Source organism: Capra hircus, chromosome 8 (genome assembly GCF_001704415.2).
Source record: "Capra hircus breed San Clemente chromosome 8, ASM170441v1, whole genome shotgun sequence".
Lineage (NCBI taxonomy): Eukaryota > Metazoa > Chordata > Mammalia > Artiodactyla > Bovidae > Capra > Capra hircus.
Window position 1 is genome coordinate 41,591,279 of NC_030815.1, and position 24,619 is coordinate 41,615,897.

Sequence of the window (24,619 nt, forward strand, 5' to 3'; positions counted from 1 at the left end):
TGGGCTGCCGTCTATGGGGTCGCACAGAGTCAGACACAACTGAAGCGACTTAGCAGCAGCCCCATGGTAGTTCTATTTTTAATTTTTTGAGGAAACTCCATACAGTGTATGAGGGTTCCGTTTTCTCCTAATTCTTGCCAGCACTTGTGATTTCTTGTTTTTTTGACAATAGCCGTGCTGACAGGTATGAGGTGATACCTTATTGTGGGATATATACCCAGTGGAATGTTACTCAGCCATAAAAAAGAATAAAATGTTGTCATTTGTGACAATGGATGGACCTGGAAGGTATTATGCTTAGTGAAAAAAGTCAGAGAAAGAAAAATACTATATGTTTTCACTTACTTGTAGAATTTAAAAAATTAAAAAAAAACAAAAGCAGACTCAGATACAGAGAACAAGCTAGTGTTACCAGGGGGGCCGGGGTGGGGGAAGGGCAAAACAAGTGGAGGGGATTAAGAGGTACAAACTACTAGGTATAAAAGAAACAAGTTACAGGGTTGTAGTGCATAGCACAGGGAATATAATCAGTATTTTATAATAACTTTGTATGAAGTAGAATCTATGAAAATATTGAACTACTGTGTTGAATGCCTGAAACAAGTATTATTTTACTAGTCAATTATACTAAACTAAATAAAATGAAAAATTTAGGTCCTGAGTCACAGGACCACTAGCCACATTTCAAGGACTCAGTAGCCACACATGGCTTGTGGCCATTATGCAGTATTAGTGCGTAATGTCTCCATCATCATTGATGATTTTATGGGACAGACTGGTCTGGATTCTTGTGCACAGCCCTGGATGGCAAGATGGCTGGCCACAGGATTCTGACTTCACCCACAGAATTCTCTCCCTGATGATAAACAACCTTCTCTGGGCTGGTACAATTTTTCTATTACATATTTTTCTGTATATCCAGCAAAATAGCAGAGATAATGATAATTGCAGTCACATGTATTTAGTTCTTAATATGTGCTAAACAGGGTGCTAAGGTAATTAAAGACATTATGTCCTTTAATCACTTCCAGAACCCTAAGGAAGACACTACTACTGTCTCTATTTTAATGCTGCAAAAACTGAGGCTCAGAGAAATTAAATGACCACACAGCTATTCAGTTACACCATATGAAACTGCCAATAATTTATCTTTTTTTTTTAAGAAAATAGCAATTTTATATTGTTAAACTTCATAGTGGTTGGCAGAGTCAGATTCTGAATCCAGTTTCATTGTCAAGGTTACTGTGGCTGAGCCTTTTTAAGGGACCACCTGGAAAACTGCTTTCTTAGGACTGTTCAAGTATTAAGTGAAATAACACTGATTCAGTTCCTGGTGCATGGTGGGGCTCATGAAATTCTACTTCTTTTTGTTTTTTCACCTTTTGATCAGTCCCGCTATCTCAGGAGGCAAAGCACAGCTGTCTAAGCAGATAGGGCCAGGAAGACTGGGAGGAGGGGGCCTCTGTCATTGACCAGATTCCCTCCCAGGGAATCTTCCTCACCAAGACCGCCCCACCCTTCCCTCTGCCACTCCTGCCCCTATCTCTCACGGAGCCTGTCCTGCTCAGAAGGGTCAGGGTCATTTCCTCTGGGTCTTGAGCAGAGGGAAGGGTGATGAACACTGGCTCTTCCTATCCCTCATGCCCTCAACAGCCCCAGAACATGCATTTCATCAGCACACCCCTCCCGAGGAAGGGCTGGCTGCGGCGGTGAGCACACCAGCTGGTTCTGGAAGCTGTGCACCAGACCTCCTGCACGCTGTAACCCTGTTTTCATGATTGTTTCTGGCAAGGAGCCCGATCTGAAATTCCTCCCTCTTTTATTTGGCAAGAGAGGAGAGAAGTCCCCCTTGGCTGAGGGGCCTGATGTTTGGGTAGGGTTTTAGGACCTGGGGGGTAATTTCCATCCACACGAGAAACCTTTGTCTCTTGAAAGCAATAGTATAGGGCTGCTGGATTTAGCAGATGAAGCTACAGGATACCCAGTTAAATTTGAATTTTAGATAAACAACAGATAATTTTTTAGTAAGCCTAAAACCATGCAATATTTGGAATGCTTCTACTAAAATTATTTGTGGTTTATCTAAAATCCAGATTTACCTGGACATCCTGTTTTATTTAGCTGCCTTCCAATAGTAAGACTTCTGTCCATCCTTTAGGTACCAGGTCATTATAATGATGTTAATGATGTGTTGTTGTTGTTGTTGTTTTAGTTGCTAAGTCATGTCCGCATGGACTGTAGCCCACCAGGCTCCTCTGTCCATGGAATTTCCCAGGCAAGAATACTGGAATGGGTTGCCATTTCCTTCTCCAGGGGATCTTCCTGACCCAAGGATGAAACCTGTGTCTCCTGCATTGGCAGACTGATTCTTTACCACTGAGTCACCTGGGAAGCCTGTTAAGGATGCTTAGGACTGAAGAAAGCTAGATCTAGTTTTCACCAGATACACCCTACTTTCATATTGAGAGCATCTCATGGGAGGGGCAGAGTGGAGTGACTTAGACTGTGGTTCTCCTATGTGGTCTGTGGCCCGGCAGCAATCAGCATCACCTGGTACTTGGTGGAAAAGCACATCCTTGGGCCCCACTTGGACCTCTTGAATCAGTCTAGGGGGTGCCTGGCACACTGTGTGTAACAAATCCTCCACTTGCTGCTGATGCAGTCTGAGAACCAACAGTTTAGACTCTCAGCAAGAGCTTTAGGGATCAGACACACCTGGACCAAAGCTCAGTCCCACCATCTACTGCTTGTGTGAACTTGGCCTCATTACTTAACCTCTCTGAGCCTGTTTCTTCCTGAGTATAAAAGGGAATATAACACTTTATGTAGGGATGGATGAAGGAGTAAGTGGAGTTATATATTCTAAAGTGCAGTCCATAGTGCCTGTGAGTGTAAGAATGCACAAAATGTTTACTCTTTTTTTTTAACTTAAAAAAATTTTTTTAATGTTCTGGTCACACCATGTAGTATGTGGGATCTTAATTCCCTGACCAGGATTGAACTCATGTCCCCTGTATTTGAAGCATGGAGTCTTAACCACTGAACCACCAGGGAAATCCCTTGGTTACGCTTATTTTTACAACACAAGCGGAGGTCTGATCATGCCCTGGACAAAACTGATGGTCAGCATGGCAAGCCCCTTGTTGCAGAGGAAATTTCTTTTTGTTCCATTCAAAAGTGCCTCTAATGCCCAGGACTTTACTTGCCAACAGTCCTGTGCAGGGAGGAAAGAATTAAAAGGACAAGGGGACAGGGAGAGAAAGAACCTGTAGGAATTGGTTTCCTGACCGACAGATTGCACCCAGAACAGAGGGCCATGCTCACTTAATTCACTTAAATAATAAAAGTGCAGAGGACTTTTCTGTTTGCTTTTGTCTGTCCATGGAAAGGAGGAGAGGAGGCTCTGAGAGATGAGGACACGTGGGGGCTCCTGTCAAGGGAGGGGGTTAACACCCTCAGGCATGTTTCACAAGCCAAGTCTAGGGCGCCCCCATTACAGCTTGCCCAGGATTCTCAGCTTTGGCACTGCTGACGTTTTGGGACAGATAATTCTTTGTGATAGGGTTATCCAGAGCATGTTGAGCAGTAACTCAGGTCTCTACCTACTAGTGCCAGTAGCCCCTCTAATCTTCTGTCACAGTGTTGACAGTCAAAACCATCTCTAGACTTTGCCAAATGTACTAGGGCAAGGGGTGAGGAGGAGTTGTCAAAATCTCCCTTGAATGAGAATCACCAGTCAAGAACTGACTACACAATACCTGCTCTAATAATTTTAACAGCTACCATTTATTGAACATTTATAAGGATCATCTCTAATCCCCATGCTGATATTGTAAGGAAAGCTTTCCTTTTAAAGTATAATTTAAAGTTGAAACAGAGGCTCTGACAGTTAAAAGTAACTTGTCCCAAATCGAACAGCTGGGAGACCTGGATTTCTGACTGAGGTTGGTCTAAAAGTTCCTGCTGCAATACTCTCTCTCTCTAGACAATTAAGAATGTTGTTTTTTTTTTTTTTTAATTTCAACCAGGAAATTCAAGTCAGCTCAAGTCCAAAAGTATTTGCTGAAAAGCCACAAGAAGCTACAAAAGAAATACAAGGAACTGTTGCTCCTCTTGAGGAGTTTTCAATATCAGTGTCATTGAGCAGGTCAGACTCTTATACGACATCACTAAAGAATAGCAGGAGGCAGTCTGAGTTTGGGCCAAAATGAACATTTCTAGAGGTAGAACTTTGTGAACTGAATGCCTTTTGTGTGTGTCTGCTTCACACACCCTTTCACTGTCAATCCTATAATAATAAAAAAAAAGGAAAGTGGAATGAAGCCTTGAAGTCATGGCTTCAACCAGCCACAGGTACTAAGAAATATTAATTATTTAGCCTTGGGGTGGCCTGTGGGTTGCTTCCAGCCAAGCACTCTGCTATCTTCCTTCTGGCTCTTTGCAAGAACTCCACATCCCCCCTCTCCCTTCGTATGGCCGTGTACTCGTAAGCCTTGAGCTTGCTGTAGTAATCAGAGAATTTGTTGTAGAGGATGGATATGGGCATTCCATTGAGGATGATTCCAAAAGCAATGCAGAGGAAGGCGAAGAGCCTGCCCAGGTGGGTCTCGGGGTACATGTCTCCATAGCCCACAGTGGAGATGCTCACCTGTGAGGGAGGGAAAGTAGAATGGAATTGTTAGCATCGAGAGGGAGATGTAGGAAAAGCGAGAACCAGGTAGGAAGGTGTCTTCCATCCCCCTGAAGGTGCCTGTGGGTCGTGTAACAGCTCCCCGTGGAGCCAGCTTTCGAAGGTACCAGGAATTTTGCCTGCAAGACTTGTGTCATGGAAAGAATACAAGCTTTGAGCCGAAAGGCTTGGGTTTAAATCCTGACCGTCACTTATACATGTTCTTACAATACAGAGGAGGCAATACCTACTCTAAAGGGTTGTTGTGAAGGGCACAGAGGAGCATGCGCATGAAGTTCCCAGCGTAGAACAGGCTCAAGGAATGTAGGTCTCTGCCTCCTTCATCTGGGGCCAGATTTAGAACAGGGTCCGTGGGCTTGCCTACATGGTACATGTACTAAAAGGAGCCTGGGCTTAGAACCAGTCAGACCTAGGTTCCTCTGATCCTTCCCAGCTGAGTGATCTTGGGCAAAGCATTCAGAATTTCTAAGCCTTGGTCCTTGCATCCAAAACAGGAAGCTAGAAGGTATGGTAGTGATAAACAATGGAATAGTACTCAGCCTCAGAAAGGAATGAAATTGAGTGAATTGTAGTGATGTGGGTGAACCTAGAGGCTGTTACATAGGCTGAAGTCAGTCAGAACGAAAAACAAATATCATATTATATACTAACACATATATGTGGAATCTAGAAAAATGGTATAGCAGAAATAAACACAGAAACATAGGGAACAAACACATGGGCACCAAGGGGGGAAGGGAGGAGGTGGGAGGAATTGGGGTTGACATATATACACTGCTGCTCCTGCTAAGTCGCTTCAGTCGTGTCCGACTCTGTGCGACCCCATAGAGGGCAGCCCACCAGGCTCCCCCATCCCTGGGATTCTCCAGGCAAGAACACTGGAGTGGGTTGCCATTTCATTCTCCAGTGCATGAAAGTGAAAAGTGAAAGGGAAGTCGCTCAGTTGTGTCCGACCCTCAACGACCCCATGGACTGCAGCCTTCCAGGCTTTTCCGTCCATGGGATTTTTCGGGCAAGAACACTGGAGTGGGGTGCCATTGCCTTTTGCAATGCATGAAAGTGAAAAGTCAAAGTGAAGTTGGCTCAGTCGTGTCCGACTCTTAGCGACCCCAAGGACTGCAGCCCTCCAGGCTCCTCCGCCCATGGGATTTTCCAGGCGAGAGCACTGTATAAAATGGAGAACTAATGAGCACCTGCTGTGCAGCACAGGGAACTCAGTGCTCTGTGGTTATCTAGAAGGGTGGGTGGAGGACGGGCGGGAGGGATACTCAAGAGGGAGGGAATACATGTATACTTATGGCTGATTCATGGAGTTGTACAGCTGAAACCAACACAACATTATAAAGCAATTATACTCCAATTAAAATTTTAAAAGTAATTTAATTTAAAAAATAAAACAGGAGGATAATAACTAAGTCTCAGGGTTCTCATGAAGGCTACATAAAAAATGATTATATGTATATGCATGGTTGAATCTCTTCACTTTCACCTGAAATTACCACAACCTTGCTAATTGACTACACCCCAACACAGGCTTCCCTGGTAGCTCAGATGGTAAAGAATCAGTCTTCAGTGTGGGAAACCCAGGTTCCATCTCTGGGTCAGGAAGATCCCCTGGAGAAAGGCATGGCTACCCACTCCAGTTTTCTTGCCTGGAGAATTCCATGGACAGAGGAGCCTGGTAGGTTACAGTCCATGGGGTTGCAAAGAGTTGGGCATGACTGACTGACTAACACTTTACTTCATACCCTAATACAAAATAAAAAGTTTAAAGTTCAGGGAAAAAAAGATTATAAAGTGCTTCATACTATCAGGCACACAAAAGACATTAAAATCAGCCTCTGTTGTCCTCTTCTCATCCTTAAAATAGGGCAACTTTCATACTTCTCATACAGCATATTAAAAAGCAGAGACGTTACTTTGTCAACAAAGGTCCATCTAGTCAAGGCTATGGTTTTTCCAGTGGTCATGTATGGATGTGAGAGTTGGACTATAAAGAAAATTGAGCAGCGAAGAATTGATGCTTTTGAACTGTGGTATTGGAGAAGACTCTTGAGAGTCCTTTGGACTGCAAGGAGACCCAACCAGTCTATCCTAAAGGAGATCAGTCCTGGGTGTTCATTGGAAGGACTGATGTTGAAGCTGAAACTCCAATACTTTGGCCACTTGATGTGAAGAGCTGACTCATTGGAAAAGACTGATGCTGGGAAAGATCGAAGGCAGGAGGAGAAGGGGACAACAGAGGATGAGATGGTTAGATGGCATCACCGACTCAATGGACATGGGTTTGGGTAAACTCTGGGAGTTGGTGATGGACAGGGAGACCTGTTGTGCGGCAGATCATGGGGTCGCAAAGAGTTGGACATGACTGATCGACTGAACTGAACTCATACTTCTCAGAGCTATTAGGTAGTTCGAATGAGATATTTTATCTTAAAGGTGCTTTAATTGCCAATGTCTGGAGAAACATACTCATTATTCTTCGAAGGGACTTTTGTAAGACATCACTGACCACAAATATGTTCACCCTGCATGAAATCCTTCCCATCACACTTGTCACTGCTTTAAATTCCACTAATTAGAGATGTATTTAGGTTAACAAGCTTCTGTTTTAACATGCAGATACCCACGGGACTAGTTATCAGTTAGTGTAGCAAGAGAAAGCCCAGGAAAATCTCTCGGGGCCTGTTTTTTATGCCTCATATACTGAGACTCCCGTTAGTCCCCAGACTCTTGGCAGAATTACTAGAAGTCTTTTAGGCAGGGCTGTTGATTACAGTTGAAAAGACTGCCTCGCACAACTCTAGGGGGCAGTGTCAGCTTCATCGATTTGTGTTGTTGCACAATTTTCCAGCATACGGTTATAAATGCACAGATCTGATCACCCTATGGGTCTGTACAGAGACAGCCTCTAGCTTAGAAATGTAAACCTTTTTGTTTCGATGACGTAAGGGTCAGTTTGAACTTAAAGTGTGATTGATGAGTTAGAATGAAATGGACAAGTAGGCCAGCTGGGCAAATCTGGTGGCCCTGATAAGAACCAGAGCTTCATGCAGCCCGTCAAAGTGGGAGGTTGCAACTCCTCTTGGGACAGGTGACACGCCACCTCTCACTACTCCATCTCCAGAGAGAGACCTGCAGAGGATGTGTGTGTACTGGAGGGGGTGGGGGGGTGCGCGGATGCTCCTCCCCTAGTGGGAAAATTCAGGCCTGCATCTGAGAGAGGCAGGAGGGTGTAGACTAGGTTAGGAAGCAGGTGTAGCCCTAGGCCACAGCTGTGGGATTGGGGTAAGTGGCCTGAATGCTCTCTACCTCAGTTTCTACTTTTGAAATGTGGAGAGAATCATAGTGTGCACCTCTGAGGGTTGTTAGGGAATTAAAGGAGTGGCTGCTGAGGCTGCTGAGTCACTTCAGTTGTGTCTGACTCTTCTGTGACCCCATGGGCTGTAGCCCGCCATGCTCCTCTGTCCATAGAATTTTCCAGGCAAGAGTACTGGAGTGGGTTGCCATTGCTTTCTCCAGGGGCTCTTCCCCACTCAGGGATTGAACCCGCGTCTCTTACATCTCCTGCCCTGACGGACAGGTTCTTCACCACCAGCGCCACCTGAAGGAGTCTGGCACTGGGATATCAGGGATAATGTTAGCTGTGCTTGTTAGTCCAACAGCCTGGGGAAGAGACTCATGCTGAATGCTGCTGGGGGAGACTGGATGGGACACCACGTCTCCAGTAGAGAATCTCCTCTGCCTACCTTCTGGTTAAAGGGTGAAGAGAGACAGTGATAAAGTAAGATCATGGGCTAATCTTAAAAAAGAAAAGAAAAGTTTGCGTTGTGTGTGTGTGTGTGTGTGTTTCTTGTCATTGGCCTCGCAGAACATAAACAAACCTGAATAGTTAGGGAGTTTGAGATGGATGTGTACACACTGCTATACTTAAAATGGGTAACCAGCAAGGACCGATAGCACAGCACGTGGTACTCTGCTGAATGTCATGTGGCAGCCTGAGGGGAGGGGAGAATGGATGCATGGATACCTATGGCTGAGTCCCTCTGGTGTGCACCTGAAATGATCACAACATTGTTAATCAGCTGCAAGCCAATATAAAATAAAAAGTTTAAAAAAACTGCATCAGCTCTCTATCCAGGTGTGTGAACAGCTTCCATATGTCACTAACCCTGTTACTCACACCTCTTTGTGTTTAGTCAGTCAACTTAGCTAGAGTCTGGATGAAAGGGTGAGTGACAGGAAGGGGTAGTTCAGATCAGGAAGCACCCATGAAAGGCCAAAGCAGAGACTTTGATCTAAACCAGCCCCTCAAGGATCCAGGACTGGAAGGGGTGGGGGCGTTGGAAACATGAGGATACACAGGAAGGAAAATAACTGAGACAAAGTGCCTAATTTAAACCTTTGCTCAGTCCCCACAGTTGGCTTTGATTCTCTCCCAACCCCAACTTCTTTCTTTTTTAATTTTTCTTGGCTGAACTTTGAGCGAAAAGTCAGAAGCAAAGAGAATTGGCTGAAGAAAGATTCAATATTTGATGTGCATAATATGGTCTAAATATTTTTGTATGTCTTGGATCTCTATTTTTAGACAAGAGATCTCTTCTGCTAGGAGACTGTATGACTGATTCTGAAGAGTTCGTTCAAAATGCAGAGCTAATTTATGCACTGCCTGTTTGGGGGATAATCTGACTTAACTGGTGATCTGGTTCTTGCTTCTTGGCTCCAGAGGAACCCAGGATTCCTTGGCTTATGGCAACTTCTTCTCTACATTCCACAGACCAAACCATTTCTCCCTGAGAGAGCATTAAAAATGGAAGGTCCCGGAGTGACTCCAGTGACCTCACAGAGCAAGTTCTATCTTTAGCAGGATTTGGGTTTGCACATGTGACCGAAATTTCCACCATCCGTCTTAATACACTGAAAAAATTGACTGGCTCAGCCACTCTACCATTCTGTTGAAAACTTAACATATTTTTCCTAGCTCTTGGGTTCCCAAAGCCAGAATGTAGCCTTTTCCTAGCAGCTCACCCACTGGGCAGCAAATCCTGACCTGCTAAATGTTACAAGGAGGACAAGCATCCCATTTGTCTCTGAAACTTTAGAATAACTATACTTGAACTTCTCCTTCAGCAAGGAATGTTTAGTTCCTTCATAGTGACCTCGTCATAAATTACATCTTGTATTCAGTCACTCAGTTGTGGCTGACTCTTTGTGACCCCATGGACTATAGCCCACCAGGCTCCTCTGTCTATGGAATTTTCCAAGCAAGATTACTGGAGTGGGTTGCCATTTCCTACTCCAAGATTATGTCTTAGCACCCAGTAATCCCTACATCCAGGAATAATGATTTCAAGGAACAAAACTGATTTGCCAAAGAATTAATTCCTCTTAATTCCCAAAGAATTTGAGGTAGTCAAGACTAATGTTTTCTGGCTCAGATTATTGCATACTTCATGTTGTCCTTTAACGAATTTAGCTTCAAAAACTATACTTAGCCTACTCATGCGGCTGTGGCTACTAGAAATATTTTAGGAATTCCTTCTTGGGATTATAATCTATACAGAGAATTCAGTGGTATGATCTTGAAACAAGTGTTCTTATCCGCCTTGAGGATTAACCTTAGGGCTGGTCTTAAAATCAAGGGTCTTGACTAGTTAAAAACATTAAATCCAGCCTCATAAAGGGAAAGATTTAACCCCACTATGAAGAAGTAAGTGGACATGTCGCAGATGTTTTGACACGTGCTCAGTGGAACAATTCCTCAGTGGAATTCAAAAAATGTTTTGATCAGTGGAAGCCCTGTTAGAATGAGGTCATGGGTAATCTCCTTGAAGAGCACAACCAGTCTCGTGTGTGTATGAAAGTTCTGAGATGTGCATGAATTGTACCATAAGGGGGCGGCTGTCCAGGAGCTAAGGCCAGTTTGGACTCGGTCCCTAGAAAGGCATACAAATGATGATGCCTTCACATGCTCAGCGTACTTGGCACTTCTCCCTATCCTCTACAGTTCTGTCATGTCCCACTCGAGTTATACTGGCCAACAGGGAGAGCTTACAGAGCTAAAAGGCGACCACCTCAAAATCAGGAGTCCACCAGAGCAAAAATCCCCAGGGTGCCTAAGAGCCTTTGCCCAGGTGATGGCTCCTGTGCTATTTCTGAAGGAGCCAGGAGAACTTCAGCGCCTTCTGTGCCAAGCCTTTACTCCTTATTTCTCGGCCTCAAGCCCCATTCCCTTCTGGGGGCTTTTCTGTAATTCAGCAACTGGAAGGATGCAAACCACATTTTCCAGGTTCCCTTGCCTGCTGTCTTGTGGTGAGGTTCTGCCAATGAGAGACCCTGTTGGGAGCCTGGAAGATGGAATGAGGAAGCGAGGGTCTCTCTTGATGCATCCGGTTTCTGTCATCATCCCTCAACAATGACAGAGAGCCACGGCTCAGGCCTCTCTCAGCAAACCCAGCATCAGCCTCGTGGTGCCATCTTGGGTGTCCTGTCATCGGCCACAGCCATAGTGACTCCTGCTGCTGCTGAGTCGCTTCAGTCGTGTCTGACTCTGTGCGACCCCATAGATGGCAGCCCACCAGGCTCCCCTGTCCCTGGGATTCTCCAGGCAAGAACACTGGAGTGGGTTGCCATTTCCTTTTCCAAAGCATGAGAGTGAAAAGTGAAAGTGAAGTCGCTCAGTTGTGTCCAACTCTTAGCGACCCCATGGACTGCAGCCCACCAGGCTCCTCCATCCATGGGATTTTCCAGGCAAGAGTACTGGAGTGGGGTGCCATTGCCTTCTCCAGTAACTCTACCCTCTCCTATTTGCTCCCCTAATTCTGGGGCCAATATTGTTTCCTATACTTATGAATCTTTAGGATATCTCATTTTCGCCCTTTTGCTCTTCCAGCCTATGTATCAATCTCCCTGTATCAAATGCCCTCTGTTTAAAATACCCTGGTTTTGTTTTCTGTTTTCCTGATTCACCTTTCAAACGGGCCTTCTCCAAGCAAGCAGGTGACAAGAATAAAATGAATCTCAGTGATCCTGTAAGAGCCACCTATTTGCAAAGAAATGATAACATGCTTGAGGAAAACAGAAACAAGAACAAAGTCTATGGGCCACAATTATGTGATGCCTCAGCCAGAGATAAATTTTCTTTTTTTAAGAGATTTTGTTAGTTTTTAAAGACACGAGTTTATGATATAATTTCCTATCTGGTTTCTGCAGCTTTAACTTGCTCTGCCAAGCTCAGAAGGAAACGGTCTGTTCAACCGTCCCGTTGTTGCTTTTCTCCTCAGAAACACAGCTGCAACCGAGGCCGATGCTTACAGCTTGATCACAGAGCTAACTGTGCTTGTTAAGCTGCTCCATGCATTTCCCACACCCAGGCAACCCAGGGAGCCTCCACACGGCTGGAGCTCCTCCAGGCCTGAGCCTATTTATCTGCATGCTCAGAAGCTCTCCCAGGACTGAACAGCTGACCCTCTTGTGCATCTCATAGTCTCTCTCTTTTCCCCAGGAGAGAAGGAATCACTTCTGTTTTATTTTCCCCTAAATGAATCTGGAAGCAGAGATGATTGTTTCCATGTGATAAAGACTATCAACTGGTCGGATATGGTAGCTTCTATTTACTGTGGATAGCGTACAGGCTAGTACTTTACATATGTTTCCTATCACATTATGCTTACAAATAACCTACGTTTGACAGATGAGCTACTGCATGAGCATCTCCAGACATGAGTGTCCATGAGGGATTTGTTCTGCAGCTATAGGAGAATCCACAATAATGAAAATTGCCATGCTTCTCTTAAAAACCCTGAGTTGAATTACTGAGGAAAGTTGCAGGATCCTTGGCATAGAGACAGAGGAGATTATTAAAAACAAGTCAGATGCTGGGTTGTCCGAGAACACTAAAAACACATGGAAGGAGGGATGAGAGAACCCGTTCCTAACGTGGGTGAATATACCACAGAGGCTACAGCACTGCAGCGGGCAAGCAAATATCAATACTATTTTTCTTTACTTCATCTTTAGATTTTCAATGTGGGAGTGTATGTTTTCTGAACTATACAATGTATTTGAGAAGTAATACCTTAATGCAGTAGGTTGATTGTATTACAAGACTCTATGTCTTCCTGTATCCAGGTTCTTTGCCATACAACTTTGTGGTGCTTTCCTACAGTGAGTGGGCTAATTTGCTCTGCCCTTTGACTCGGAGTTTGGCTTTGTGTCTTACTTTGGCCAATGTGTTGAGCATGTGACAAGAACAAAACTTATCAGGGTTTGCATGATTGGGCTTGCACACTCTCTCTGTCTTGCTCTTTGCCACAGCCATGGATACATGCTGCCTGGATGAGGAAAGACCTAGTCGCCCTCTTCATCCCAGATGTCAGCCAGCTGACCATCAGACTGGGACATGAGTGGCTGACACCAGTCCAAATGACAAGAATCCTGTGGTTGAAACGAGCCCGAGTTGCTGACTTGCAAACTCATGAGCCAAAAAGATGCTGGACATTTTAAGCCACAGAATTTTGGGGTGGTTTGTAATGCATCATTATTACAGCAACAAATAGCTTATAACTTATGAATAACTACACAGTTATCATGGGTGTGTGCTCAAAATTCTTTAAGTTACGAGATGCATGATATCATAATCATACATTAGGATTCTGCTTCTCAGATTCTCCTGTCTGCTCGGTCATGCCTGTTTAGATGAGCTGCTTCTCACCAGTCAAGCTCTCTCTCTCTCTCTTTTTTTTAATATATGTGCACACTGTTATATTTATGTATTTATTTTTGTTTGTGCTGGATCTTTGTTGCTGCATGAGGGCTTTCTCTAGTTGCGGAGAGCGGGGGCTCCCTTCTAGCTGCAGTGCACGGGTTTCTCACTGCAGTGGCTCTCCTGTGGGAGAGCACAGGCTCTAGGCTCATGGGCTTCAGTACTTGTGGCACCTTGCTGATTCTAGGCCCCGGGGGCTCAGTACTCACAGCTTGCTCACCACTCAAATTTTAATAAATGTCCTCTTTTCCAGGAAGGTTTCTCTGACTATTCCACTATTATATCAAAGGTAGATTCTACCACCCAGATCACTCTCTATCCTATAAAAACACACTGACATCTGAAATGATTCATTATCTCTCTCCATTAGGATGCAAACTCCATGAAGGAAAAAAAATCTTGCTCAGTGAATGAAAAAGGATTTTTGAGGGTTACATGAAGATTTGGTCCTAATCTTATGTATCTTTTTACTTTGCATCTTCTTTTCTCTTTGTTTTATTGCAAATAAGGGCCCTTAGTATACAATATGCAATGTTATCAGAAATATATAGATGAATTGGGTTAATAATATATTGGTCCTGAGGAATCTTCAAGGGGAGTTGTTCTCATTGTTTTCATAGGTTAGTTCAGAAACAAATAGAGGCAATCAGTCTTTTGTCTAATTCATAATGATTTTTACTAGTATAACTAATTCTTAGAGAACAAAATGGATGAAAGCCATTGGCAAAGGTTAAGGTTGGTTAATGGCAAGTTGACGTGCAAATTCTGGCCTATGAAAACCATGCCTTATAGAGATAACAAAAGAAAAATCACACTGGTAAAAGTAATAATTGGTAACTTTGTTACAGATAGAAACTGAATGATAATTCAATTTTTATTGTCAAATCAATAGAAAATACCAACTTTGAAATTACCAAATTACCAATCTTTGAAAATATCAACTTTTAGTTAATATAAAAAGGGGGATAAGTTGAAAAAATTTTAAGTATTATATATCAAACAGATCAAGACATTAAAGGAGATTATTAGGCATTCACTTCAGGAAAATTTTTTAAAGAGGAAACTCATTAGCGACAGACTTCTCATTATAAATTTTAATTTACAAAAGGTAAAAAAAAAAAAACCTTTTGTGCATTAAAAATACAGTATCAAAGAGTCCACTAAGTCCAGCTTACAAACACTAGCCTTCTAAGATATTTGGCTGAATGAAAACTTGACTTTCTACAACTTGGTTTTATGTTATCAGCCTGTGGATTTTCTTTTTTCCCTCCTTGCTTTACTCATCTCTAACATCAATGTTGTTTGCTAATGCATGTGTTTGGCCAAGGCATTGGCCAAAATTTATAAACAATTTTTTTATAAATAAATTTATTTATTCAATAAATTAGATGAATCCATTATTTATCCAATAATGGATAAATCATGCTCCGTTAGTTCCATCTGTACACATGGCTATCTACTATGGGGATGACCTTTCATCATTTGGAGTATGATCAGAGGAGCAGCATTTGGCTCAAATGCTTATTTGGAAGAGCCGAACATCATCCTGTCACCAAGGAAAGCTCACAAACCCTGTTGTACATGTGAGTGCTCTGCTTTCCAGGGAAGTGAGACTCACTGAACTGTAGAGCTCTACACCCTTTCCTCTTGGAGATGAGAAGACTGAGGCCAGGGACAAAGGGGGCGAGGTTTCACAGTTAATGAAAGGGCCACACACTATGCAGGGTCAGTTAATTATTAGCAGATCTGTGACTGGAACCTAAACCTCAATTTTCCATCTTACTATGCTACACTATTAGTAGGAGCCCTGAGTAGGCTAACATCAGAATTTTACACCAGACTGGGGGTTATAACATATCCAATATTAATGTCAAAAGTATCTATTTTCTAACACAGCCAAAACTGGTTATATTTGCTTATTGTCTTTAAAAGCATTACAAACAAGCTAATTAAAAAATAAGGAAAGCATACACCTAGTTCTTTCCTATGTGTGCATGTGGCGTGTGTGTGTGCTAAATCGCTTTAGTCATGCCCCACTCTTTGCAACCCTATGGACTATAGCCCACCAGGCTCCTCTGTCCATTGACTTCTCCAGCAAGAATACCGGAGTGTGTTGCCATGTTCATCTCTAGGAGATCTTGCTGACCCAGGGATGGAACCTGCATCTTCTATGGCTCCTATATTATAGGTGGATTATTTACCACTGAGCCACCAAGAAAGCCCCTTCCTATGCACATATGTCAGTTCATTCATTGACTTAAGACCCAATCAACATTTCCAGGAATTCAGGGATTTTTCTAAGGATTTAGTCTAGCACATGAGAAACAGATATTTGAGTAACTGGCATAAATTATTATAAAAGGCAAACACCAAAGAAAATAATGACAGAAATAGCTCACGCACTAACTTCAAATTAAGCAAGGAATGCAGAAAAACTCAAGCTTGAGAAGAGCAGTGCTGGGGTGTGGAAAGGGCACGGGTTTTGGTGGGGAAAGGGCATGGGTTTTACATTTGGGCAGGCTTGCATTCCAATCCTCACTTTGCTATTGTCTATGTGTCTACATTCAATTTCTCTGCACCTCAATTCCTCTAGCTGTAAAATGGGGCAATAATGCCAAGTCCAGAAATAATTTTTGTGATACCAGAGCAAGTCTCAAAGTTAGATGCTCAGATTTAGCTAGAACTGGTGAAATTTCAGTGAGGGTTGACACTCTTCAGCCAAGTCTTGTTTCCTCCCCTGCAGACATCAACAGTTTCCTTCAACACTTGAAGGAATTTTTTCCTTTTAAAAAATAGTGATCCTAGCCACTTCACATGGTTGTGATGCTGAAATAAGTTAAGCATTATAAACCACTCAGGACAACAGGTGTTCAGTAAGTGACAGATAACAGGAGTGAGGATGATGAAGTTCGTCAGGCTTCATCAGTGAACAATCACTGTTGCTTAAAATCAGCCTCTCAGGGGTATTAAAACTAAATTTAGCTTTGGAGATTCCTAGAATCACGTCAGGACCACGTCAAGCTTCTTGGACTTCGTCTTTCTTCCTGGACTATGTCTTTCGAGCCTTTTAACACCCAACCTGTTTTGCTGCTATGGCTTTATGTTTTCTGGTTGAGGACAGTGAGAACGAGAAAGCAATGACCATTAAGCAAGGCAGGGGAAAGATGATGGAACAAAGCAAGGAGGGCGGCATCACTCAGGAAGGAGAGCAGCAGCTTCTGCCAAGTTGGGGAAGCGAGAGGGAAAGCTCACGGGCCGTGGTACTCACCGCGGCCCACCACCAGGCGTGCGGGATGCTGGTGAAGTTGGTCCCCTGCACGTCGTGCTCCACGGAGTAGACGGCGGCGGCGAAGGTGAGGATGCCCATGGTGATGAAGAGCATGAGGCAGCCCACCTGCTGGTAGCACTGGCGCAGCGTGAAGCCAAAGGCGCGCAGACCTGTGGAGTGGCGCGCCAGCTTGAGGATGCGGAAGATGCGAAGGAGGCGCATGACGCGCAGAACCTGGCCCACCTTGCCCACGCGGCCCATCGTCTCAAGGTCGTGCTCCCGCGGCGAGCCCTTGACGTGCAGCTGGTCCTCGCTGGTGAAGCACTCGAGCAGCAGCTGCAGGTAGAGCGGCAGGATGGCCACCAGATCCACCAGGTTGAGGGCGCTCCGCGCAAAGCGCCGCAGGTCGGGCGTGGAGGCCAGGCGCAGCAGGAACTCGAGCGTGAAGAAGGCCATGCAGAGTGTCTCCACGTGCTCCAGAAAGGGCCGCGGGTTGCCGCCGCCCTCGCCGCGCTCCGGCTGCTGCTCCATCTCTTCCACCGTGTTGAGTGCCAGCGCCACGACGGAGATGAGCACGAAGAGGCTGGAAGCCACCCCAATGGCCTTGGCGGCCACCGATGAGAAGGGCTTCTCCATCAGGTTCCAGAGGCGGCGCCGCTGCGCCCCATAGAAGCGCATGTCCTGGAAGAGCTCCTCCGCCTCCTCTGCCTGCGCCTGGGCGCGCAGCTCGCGCTGGATCTTGAGTTGCTCGCTCAGGTCGTCGCGCCGCTCTTCGAAGCAGATGCGGCAGCAGCGCGGCGTGTACTTGAGACGCACGCCCCAGTAGCCCAGCTCCTCCAGGAAGCTGCGCGGGCACAGCTCGTCGCGCACCAGCAGTACCCCGGATGAGTAGAAGTTGTAGATGAGCTGGAATACTTCAGGGTCGCGGTCGAAGAAGTATTCGTCCGTTTGCACCTCGTAATCGTCGCACAAGCCCAGCTGGCGGCTGCGGCTGGTGGATGTGGCCAGGCGGCCGAGGCGCGTCTTGGGGTAGCAGGCCAGCTCCGTGTAGTCCAGGTGGTAGCTGTGGCCGCCCACGTTCACGTTCAGCGTGGTGGACACGAGTGGAGTGTCGGCGCCGCCGCCTTCCGCTCGGTCGGTGGTGGCGGCCTCCCCTGGCTGTCGGTCCTCCTCAGCCGACTCGTCCTTCCACAGCTCCTCCTCCTCTTCCCCATCCTCATCCTCCTCGATGTAGTAGTTATAGTTGCCCTCGGTCCACGGTGGGATGCTGGCCTGGGAACCCGAGCGGCCCCCCACGGAGCAGATGCTCCTGCGGTGGGGTTGACTCCCTGCCTCCTGGGTCGCGTCTTCACCCTCTGTAGTATTCCAGGACCTGTAACCCCAGGACCGTCTCCTCTCAGTCTGTTTCAGCATAGCTGGAGGAATGGGAGCCCTGGCTTTGCCCTCCTAGCCGTGATCTGGTCCCTAGCCTGCTCACTGCCCCTAGGAGTTGGTCACGTGCCCTCTACTGTCTCAGAGAGACACGCCTGGACCAACAGACCTGGGGTCCCCAGCATTGCCCTGAGAACTGGCCTTCCTCAGGCTCTGGACAGCCCAGTCCAGCCTGTCTGTTCTGGGTACATATGCCCACAGCTGTTGACTGCTCTAATCTTGCTGGTAGGGAAGAAGCAAGTGTTAGGAGGGATTTAGAGACTCTTAGTTTCCACCCACCCCCCCTCCTCTCTGTGACGCAGGGGATGATTATGTGGCCTTAAATCTGTAGATAATCAGAAGGTGGCAGAGATGATTGCTAATAAAAGTGTCTGCCAACCCTGCCCTTAGGAAGCGAGCAGTGTCGGTGTGCTGAGATGGCATCAACTGAATTTGCTAAAGAATGTAGACACCTGTGCCTTGACACTTAACTGTTGAAGTTGCAGCCTCTGTCTTAGGTAAACCCACCATGAACAGGGACAGAAATGACAATAGAATGCTTAAAAAGTGGACTTCCTGACAAGTTACTTTTCCTCTCAGCGTTTACCTTTTGTTTAGATCATCAGTTCAGTTCAGTCACTCAGTCATGTCTGACTCTTTGTGACCCCACGAACCACAGCACGCCAGACCTCCCTGTCTATCACCAACTCCCGGCGTCCACCCAAACCCATGTCCATTGAGTCGGTGATGCCATCCAACCGTCTCATCCTTTGTTGTCCCCTTCTCCTCCTGCCCTCAATCTTTCCCAGCATCAGCGTCTTTTCCAATGAGTCCGCTCTTGACATCAGGTGGCCAAAATATTGGAGTTTCAGCTTCAACATCAGTCCTTCAAATGAACACCCAGGACTGATCTCCTTTAGAATGGACTGGTTGGATCTCCTTGCAGTCCAAGGGACTCTCAAGAGTCTTCTCCAATACCACAGTTCAAAAGCAACAATTCTTCGGCTCTCAGCCTTCTTATAGTCCAAATCTCACATCCACACATGACCACTGGAAAAACCATAGCCTTGACTAGACAGACCTTTGTTAACAAAGTAATGTCTCTGCTTTTGAATATGCTATCTAGGTTGGTCATAACTTTCCTTCCAAGGAGCAAGTGTCTTTTAATTTCCTGGCTGCAGTCACCATCTGCAGTGATTTTGGAGCCAAGGAAAATACAGTCAGCCACTGTTTCCCCTGTTTCCCCATCTATTTGCCATGAAGTGATGGGACCAGATTCCATGATCTTCGTTTTCTGAATGCTGAGCTTTAAGCCAACTTTTTCACTCTCTTTCACTTTCATCAAGAGGCTCTTTATGGAAGATCTTAAATGATCTCCTTCCCATCTAGTCACATGATCATACTTTTTTCCCCCCAAATGTATTCCTCCTAGCAGCACTGCTCTAAAGTCTAGTCTGATCTTTGAGTCTGTCTTAGTTTTTCTCTCTCTTTGTGTCTCTCTGTTTTTTCTTTTTTTTTCTTTTTTTGGTCTCTCTCTCCCTTCTTTTAAAGAATAAGGACATGTTGCAAGGTAGAATATTCTTAAGGTCTTGCAGCCCTGCTCAGCTGCTGTATCAAGGAACCAGACTTCTTCCATGAAAAAGTCTTCATCGGTCTTCAAGACATCACTGGAAAAAAAAAAAATTCTCCTGCTGTGTGTAAGACACTGTGCTAGATGCTGGAGATAGAAACCTGATAGAGACAGAGTTGCAGCCCTCAAGATGTTCTTGGTTTTATAGGTGATGCAAATACATATACAAGCACAACAAATAAGTGAGTGAAAAATACAGGGGTAGCGGAGAAGAGGAAGGGATTAGTTGCAAGCAGGAATTTGTTGCCGCGTTCAATTTATTAATATTTTGAATAGCTAATATATGTTCATGACAAAACATTTGAGAGGTACAGAGATGCATTTTAGTAGAAAATTTCTTTCTCCCCCAACTCAAACTTCTAGCTATTATTGAGTGTACCTCTGAGGTTTTGATTACCCTTCCAGAAATATTCTAAACATATACAAGCAAAAACCTAGCTCCATCTACATCATCTGAATAGCTCTTTGTTATTAACACAAATTATAGTAGGCGATTCACTTTGCTTCCCTTGTGGCTCAGCTGGTAAAGAATCTGCCTGCAATGTGGGAGATCTGGGTTGGGAAATCCCCTGCAGATGGGAAAGTCTACCCACTCCAGTATTCTGGCCTGGAGAATTCCATGAACTGTATAGTGCATGGGGTTGCAAGGAGTTGGACGGGACTGAGCGACTTCCACTTTCACTTTTCTATTTTCCAATTAACCATATATCTTAGAAGTGTTTTCATATCTGAACATAAGTATCTGCCTCATCTTGAAGGTAGCCCCTTAGTAGTTTGATAGTAACAGATTTCAGGTTGTTTTCTATCTTGGTTTTTATAAACAATGATGCAGCTAATAACCTGGTACCCACACTATTTTACATGTGTTAGGATGTATGAAAGATAAATTGTTAGAGGTGGAGCTGTTACCTCAAAGACCATGTATTTGTAATTTTGATTGATGGTGTCAGATTTCCTTCATGAAATCTTTCCTAATTGACAGCTCATCAGTGTATTAAAGTGTATTATCACACTCCTGTGTTCTGCCACTTTGATGAAAGATGATGCATGAGTTAATTTTACTTTATATTTCTCTTGTTATGAATGCAACTGCGCATCTTTTCATGTGATTAAGAGCTGCTGTATTTCTTTCTCTGTTTTTCACTGAGTTGTTTTTATTTTCTTACTGATTCATTGGAGAGCTTTCTATATTATGAAAATAGACCATTGCCTGAGATATGAATTACAAATACTTTTCCTGTTAACCTTTGGTGAAATTCTTTTCCATGTAAGATATTTATTTTATGACTTCTGGGTGTTATGTCATATTAAAATATCTTTGCCTCTCTGCCATTCTTAAAAAATTTACTTGCTATAGTTTCATTTTTCATGCAAGAATTTGATCCATCAGGAATTAATTTTGATGTTGACAGTGAAGTAGAGACCCAGCTTTGTTTTGTGGGATTTTATCTGGATGTTCAAATGCATTAATTGAATAATCTTATCTTTTCCTCGTGGATTTGTGGTGTTATCTTTATCATGTAGTTCAGTTCTAACTGTGTTTCAGAGGTGTTGGGACAGGTAACAGTTGCTACAAGGTTTGCACTCGATAGATAAACATCGGCAGATGGTGTTTAGCTTCCAACAGGGCTTAGACTTACAAGCTTGCAATAAAGCCTCAGAGGTCAGGCCTGGCCTCTCGAGTTGCTTAGTGAATTTCCAGGGTTCTCCAGCAAACAATACTGATGCTTTTTCTCCAGACACACACTTGTCCATTTTCCAGCACCATCTCTTCTCTAGGCTGTACCATTATAAGAATTTTCATGTGGTGCTAAAAGTCATCTTTTTCCTTCAGAATGAATTATACTATTATGAAAGTGATAGCATCACTGTTTTTATATTTTGTTTCCTCTATTGCAATCATGTGCTACTTTTTACCTAAAACTTGAACACTCTCCTGACTTTTTGCATTTAAAAGTTATAGAATTAGTAATGTTTGTAAGGCATCTCAGAGTCAAGCCGCAAACACCACAGCCATGCGGTAGATTGAGGAGTGTTGCCTTAATGGACCACACTTGGGTGACCAACACTCTCACTTGTGTGTATTGGTGTGAACGTGTGACTTGGATTTTCTCTGATGTGTATGTATGCAAGTGCAGTGGTAGCTGAGCATCTAAATATGGAGGCGTTTCCTAACAAAGAGAACTATCCAGCCAGAGGATGGATTTGTTCTGGAAGCAGTCAGCTCCTCCTCCCTGAATGCATGTCAGCATCTGTAGGGTATGCAGCAGAAGGAGACCCGAGTGGGTGGAAAGATGGGCTGGCTAATCTTCCAGCCCTCTTCTGCCTTGAGATTCCTAAGATTCTAAGTCTTTGCTTGATGTTCCATTTGTCTAGAATTTTCCACTGCCCTTCTCCTCTCTAAGTCCTTGGTCTTCAAATATCAGCTCAGATTTCACCTTCTCAGAGACCATTCTCTCACATCCCTCTTTTTCCTCGGAATGGGTGAGCTGCCTGTTCTCAGTGTTCTCATTTAAGATAACACATACCGCTAGCTTACAGTATGAAGCACTTCTTTTCATGAAAAGTGATTTTCCCTTTATAAAAGTCATGTAAGTGCATCAAAGAAAAATTTACAAATAGAAAGTAGAATGCTACTATATTTAACAGAATACTAATATACATTAATAACCAGCATGCTGAGAAACTACTATGATAATGTTTACAACAATCTGTTACATAGGTTCTATAATTATTCCTATTTTGCAGATGAGTAAACTGAGGCACAGAGAAGTTATGTGACTTACCAAGGCTACACAGGTAGGAAGTGGTGGGGCTGGGCTCTGCCCCAGACTAAGTAAACATCATGCTATAAAATAGCATGTACATGAAAATCATCTGTAATCTCACTATCAAAAGACTACCACGCTTACTTTGACAGCATACATACTAAAAAAAAAAAAAACGATCACTATCAATCTTTTACCCTGTCTCCTTCATTTGATTATGCTGCTGTGCTCTGCTTAGTTATTCAGTCATGTGTGACTTTTTGTGACCCCATGGACTGTAGCCCACCAGGCTGTTCTGTCCTTGGGGATTCTCTAGGCAAGAGTACTGGAGTGAGTTACCATGCCCTCCTCCAGGGGATCTTCCCAACCCAGGGATTGAACCCAGGTCTCCCATATTGCAGGCAGATTCTTTCACTGTCTGAACCACCAGGGAAGCCCAAGAATACTGGAGTGGGTAGCTATTCCTTCTCCAGGGAACTTCCTGACCCAGGAATCAAACTGGGGTCTCCTGCATTGCAGGTGGATTCTTTACCAGCTGAGCTACAAGGGAAGCCCTCATTTGATATATATATAGCACAATCGTGGTCATATTAGATATAAAATTATGTTTCTTGCCTTTTTCATTCAGCATTTTAACATAAGTATTTTCAGTATTTAAAAAAAAGCACTGTAAGCATTATTTTAATTGGCTACAAAATATTCTGTATTGTGGGTGTTCCCTCCATAACATAGCCAAGTATCTTTTACTGAAATAGATATTTTTTAATATTTTACTATTTTAACTAATGATGTGGTAAAAAGTCTATCTGTTTTAAAGGTTATTGGTTTGTTTGTTTTGGTATTCTAGGTTATTCCTTAGGGTAGTTTTGCCAGATGTTTTAGGCCATTCTTTCTTCACTTTGAGCCTTCCTGTGGGCCATTCCCACTGTTTCTTCCATTTAGGACACTCTTTCTCCACGTGACACTGTCTCCTTCCTCTGGCCAGCTCCTGTTTATCACTCACTGGATGGAAGGCTATCTTCCCTTGTCCTCTGCTTGAGGAATGCCTCCCCTAGTTGCCTAAGGCTGAATTCAGCTTTCCTCATATGCACTTCTATAACATCTGTACTTTGCCTATCACAGCACTTTCTCACCAAAGCGTATCTGCCTATAAACAAGACAGGACAGTAAGTTCCAGAAGGGCTGGACAGCGTCTGCTCTGTTTTCCGTTTTTCCCCAGGGTCTAGCCCAGGGCCTGGCACATATATAGCAGGGCTCAAAAGACACTGGCTGAAAGATGGCAATGTTTCATGTGTATCGCCAACCTGCTTTCCAGTCTGCCTCACTTTACACTCTAACCAATGAACGTGGGAATGTGTCTGTCAGTGTGCTTTTGCTACGGTGTTACTGCTATTGTCCTTATTTGGTGATCAACAGATGAAAACGGCATTGCATTTTTGTTTGAACAGGCTCTATATTAATTATTTATTTATGTGTTCCCTGATAGCTTCTAAGTTCTTCTAGGATAAAGATAGTCTTATAGCAGATCCAGTCTGTAGAAGGTTAAAAATATAAATTGAAGACTTCCCTGGTGGTCCAGTGGTTAAGACTCCACTCTCCCAGTTCAGGGGGCATGGGTTTGATCCCTGGTCAGGAAATTAAGATCTCACATGCCCTGAAGTGTGGCCAAAAAATAAAATTAAAAATAAGTAAAATCTTAATAAAAAAAAAAAAAACAAAGTTTCCACTTGCTACAATTAAGACCCTGTGCAACCAAATAAATAAATACTAAAAAACAAAGCAAAAACATATTAGATATATATATATATACACACACATATTGAAAAGATATTCAAGATCTCTGTCTTAGTCCTCACAAATGCATGTGAATCTAGGATTATCTCAAAAGGAAGTGTTAAAAAATATTTATTACTCTCTATTACATGCCCCCAAGCCCTACTTTGAAGGGGAAAGAAAACTAGTAAGCCCTGAGACTCAGTGGCTGGGAACCTTTACTGGGAGTCCCATTTCCCTGGTAACAGAGGTTGACAGGCAGCATGGTACAATTGGAAGAATGTTGGGATTCAAGCAGACTCGAGTTTACATTCTG

At 44.0% G+C, this 24,619-nt stretch overlaps 1 protein-coding gene across 1 annotated transcript; it reads right to left on the reverse strand.

Annotated features, from left to right (window-relative positions):
• Window positions 4,367-18,135, reverse strand: KCNV2 (potassium voltage-gated channel modifier subfamily V member 2). The gene is made up of 2 exons (XM_005683764.2): window positions 16,723-18,135; window positions 4,367-4,648 (listed from the first exon to the last, which is right to left on the reverse strand). Exons 1-2 carry the CDS (start codon window positions 18,133-18,135, stop codon window positions 4,367-4,369), a joined length of 1,695 nt encoding a protein of 564 aa, XP_005683821.2.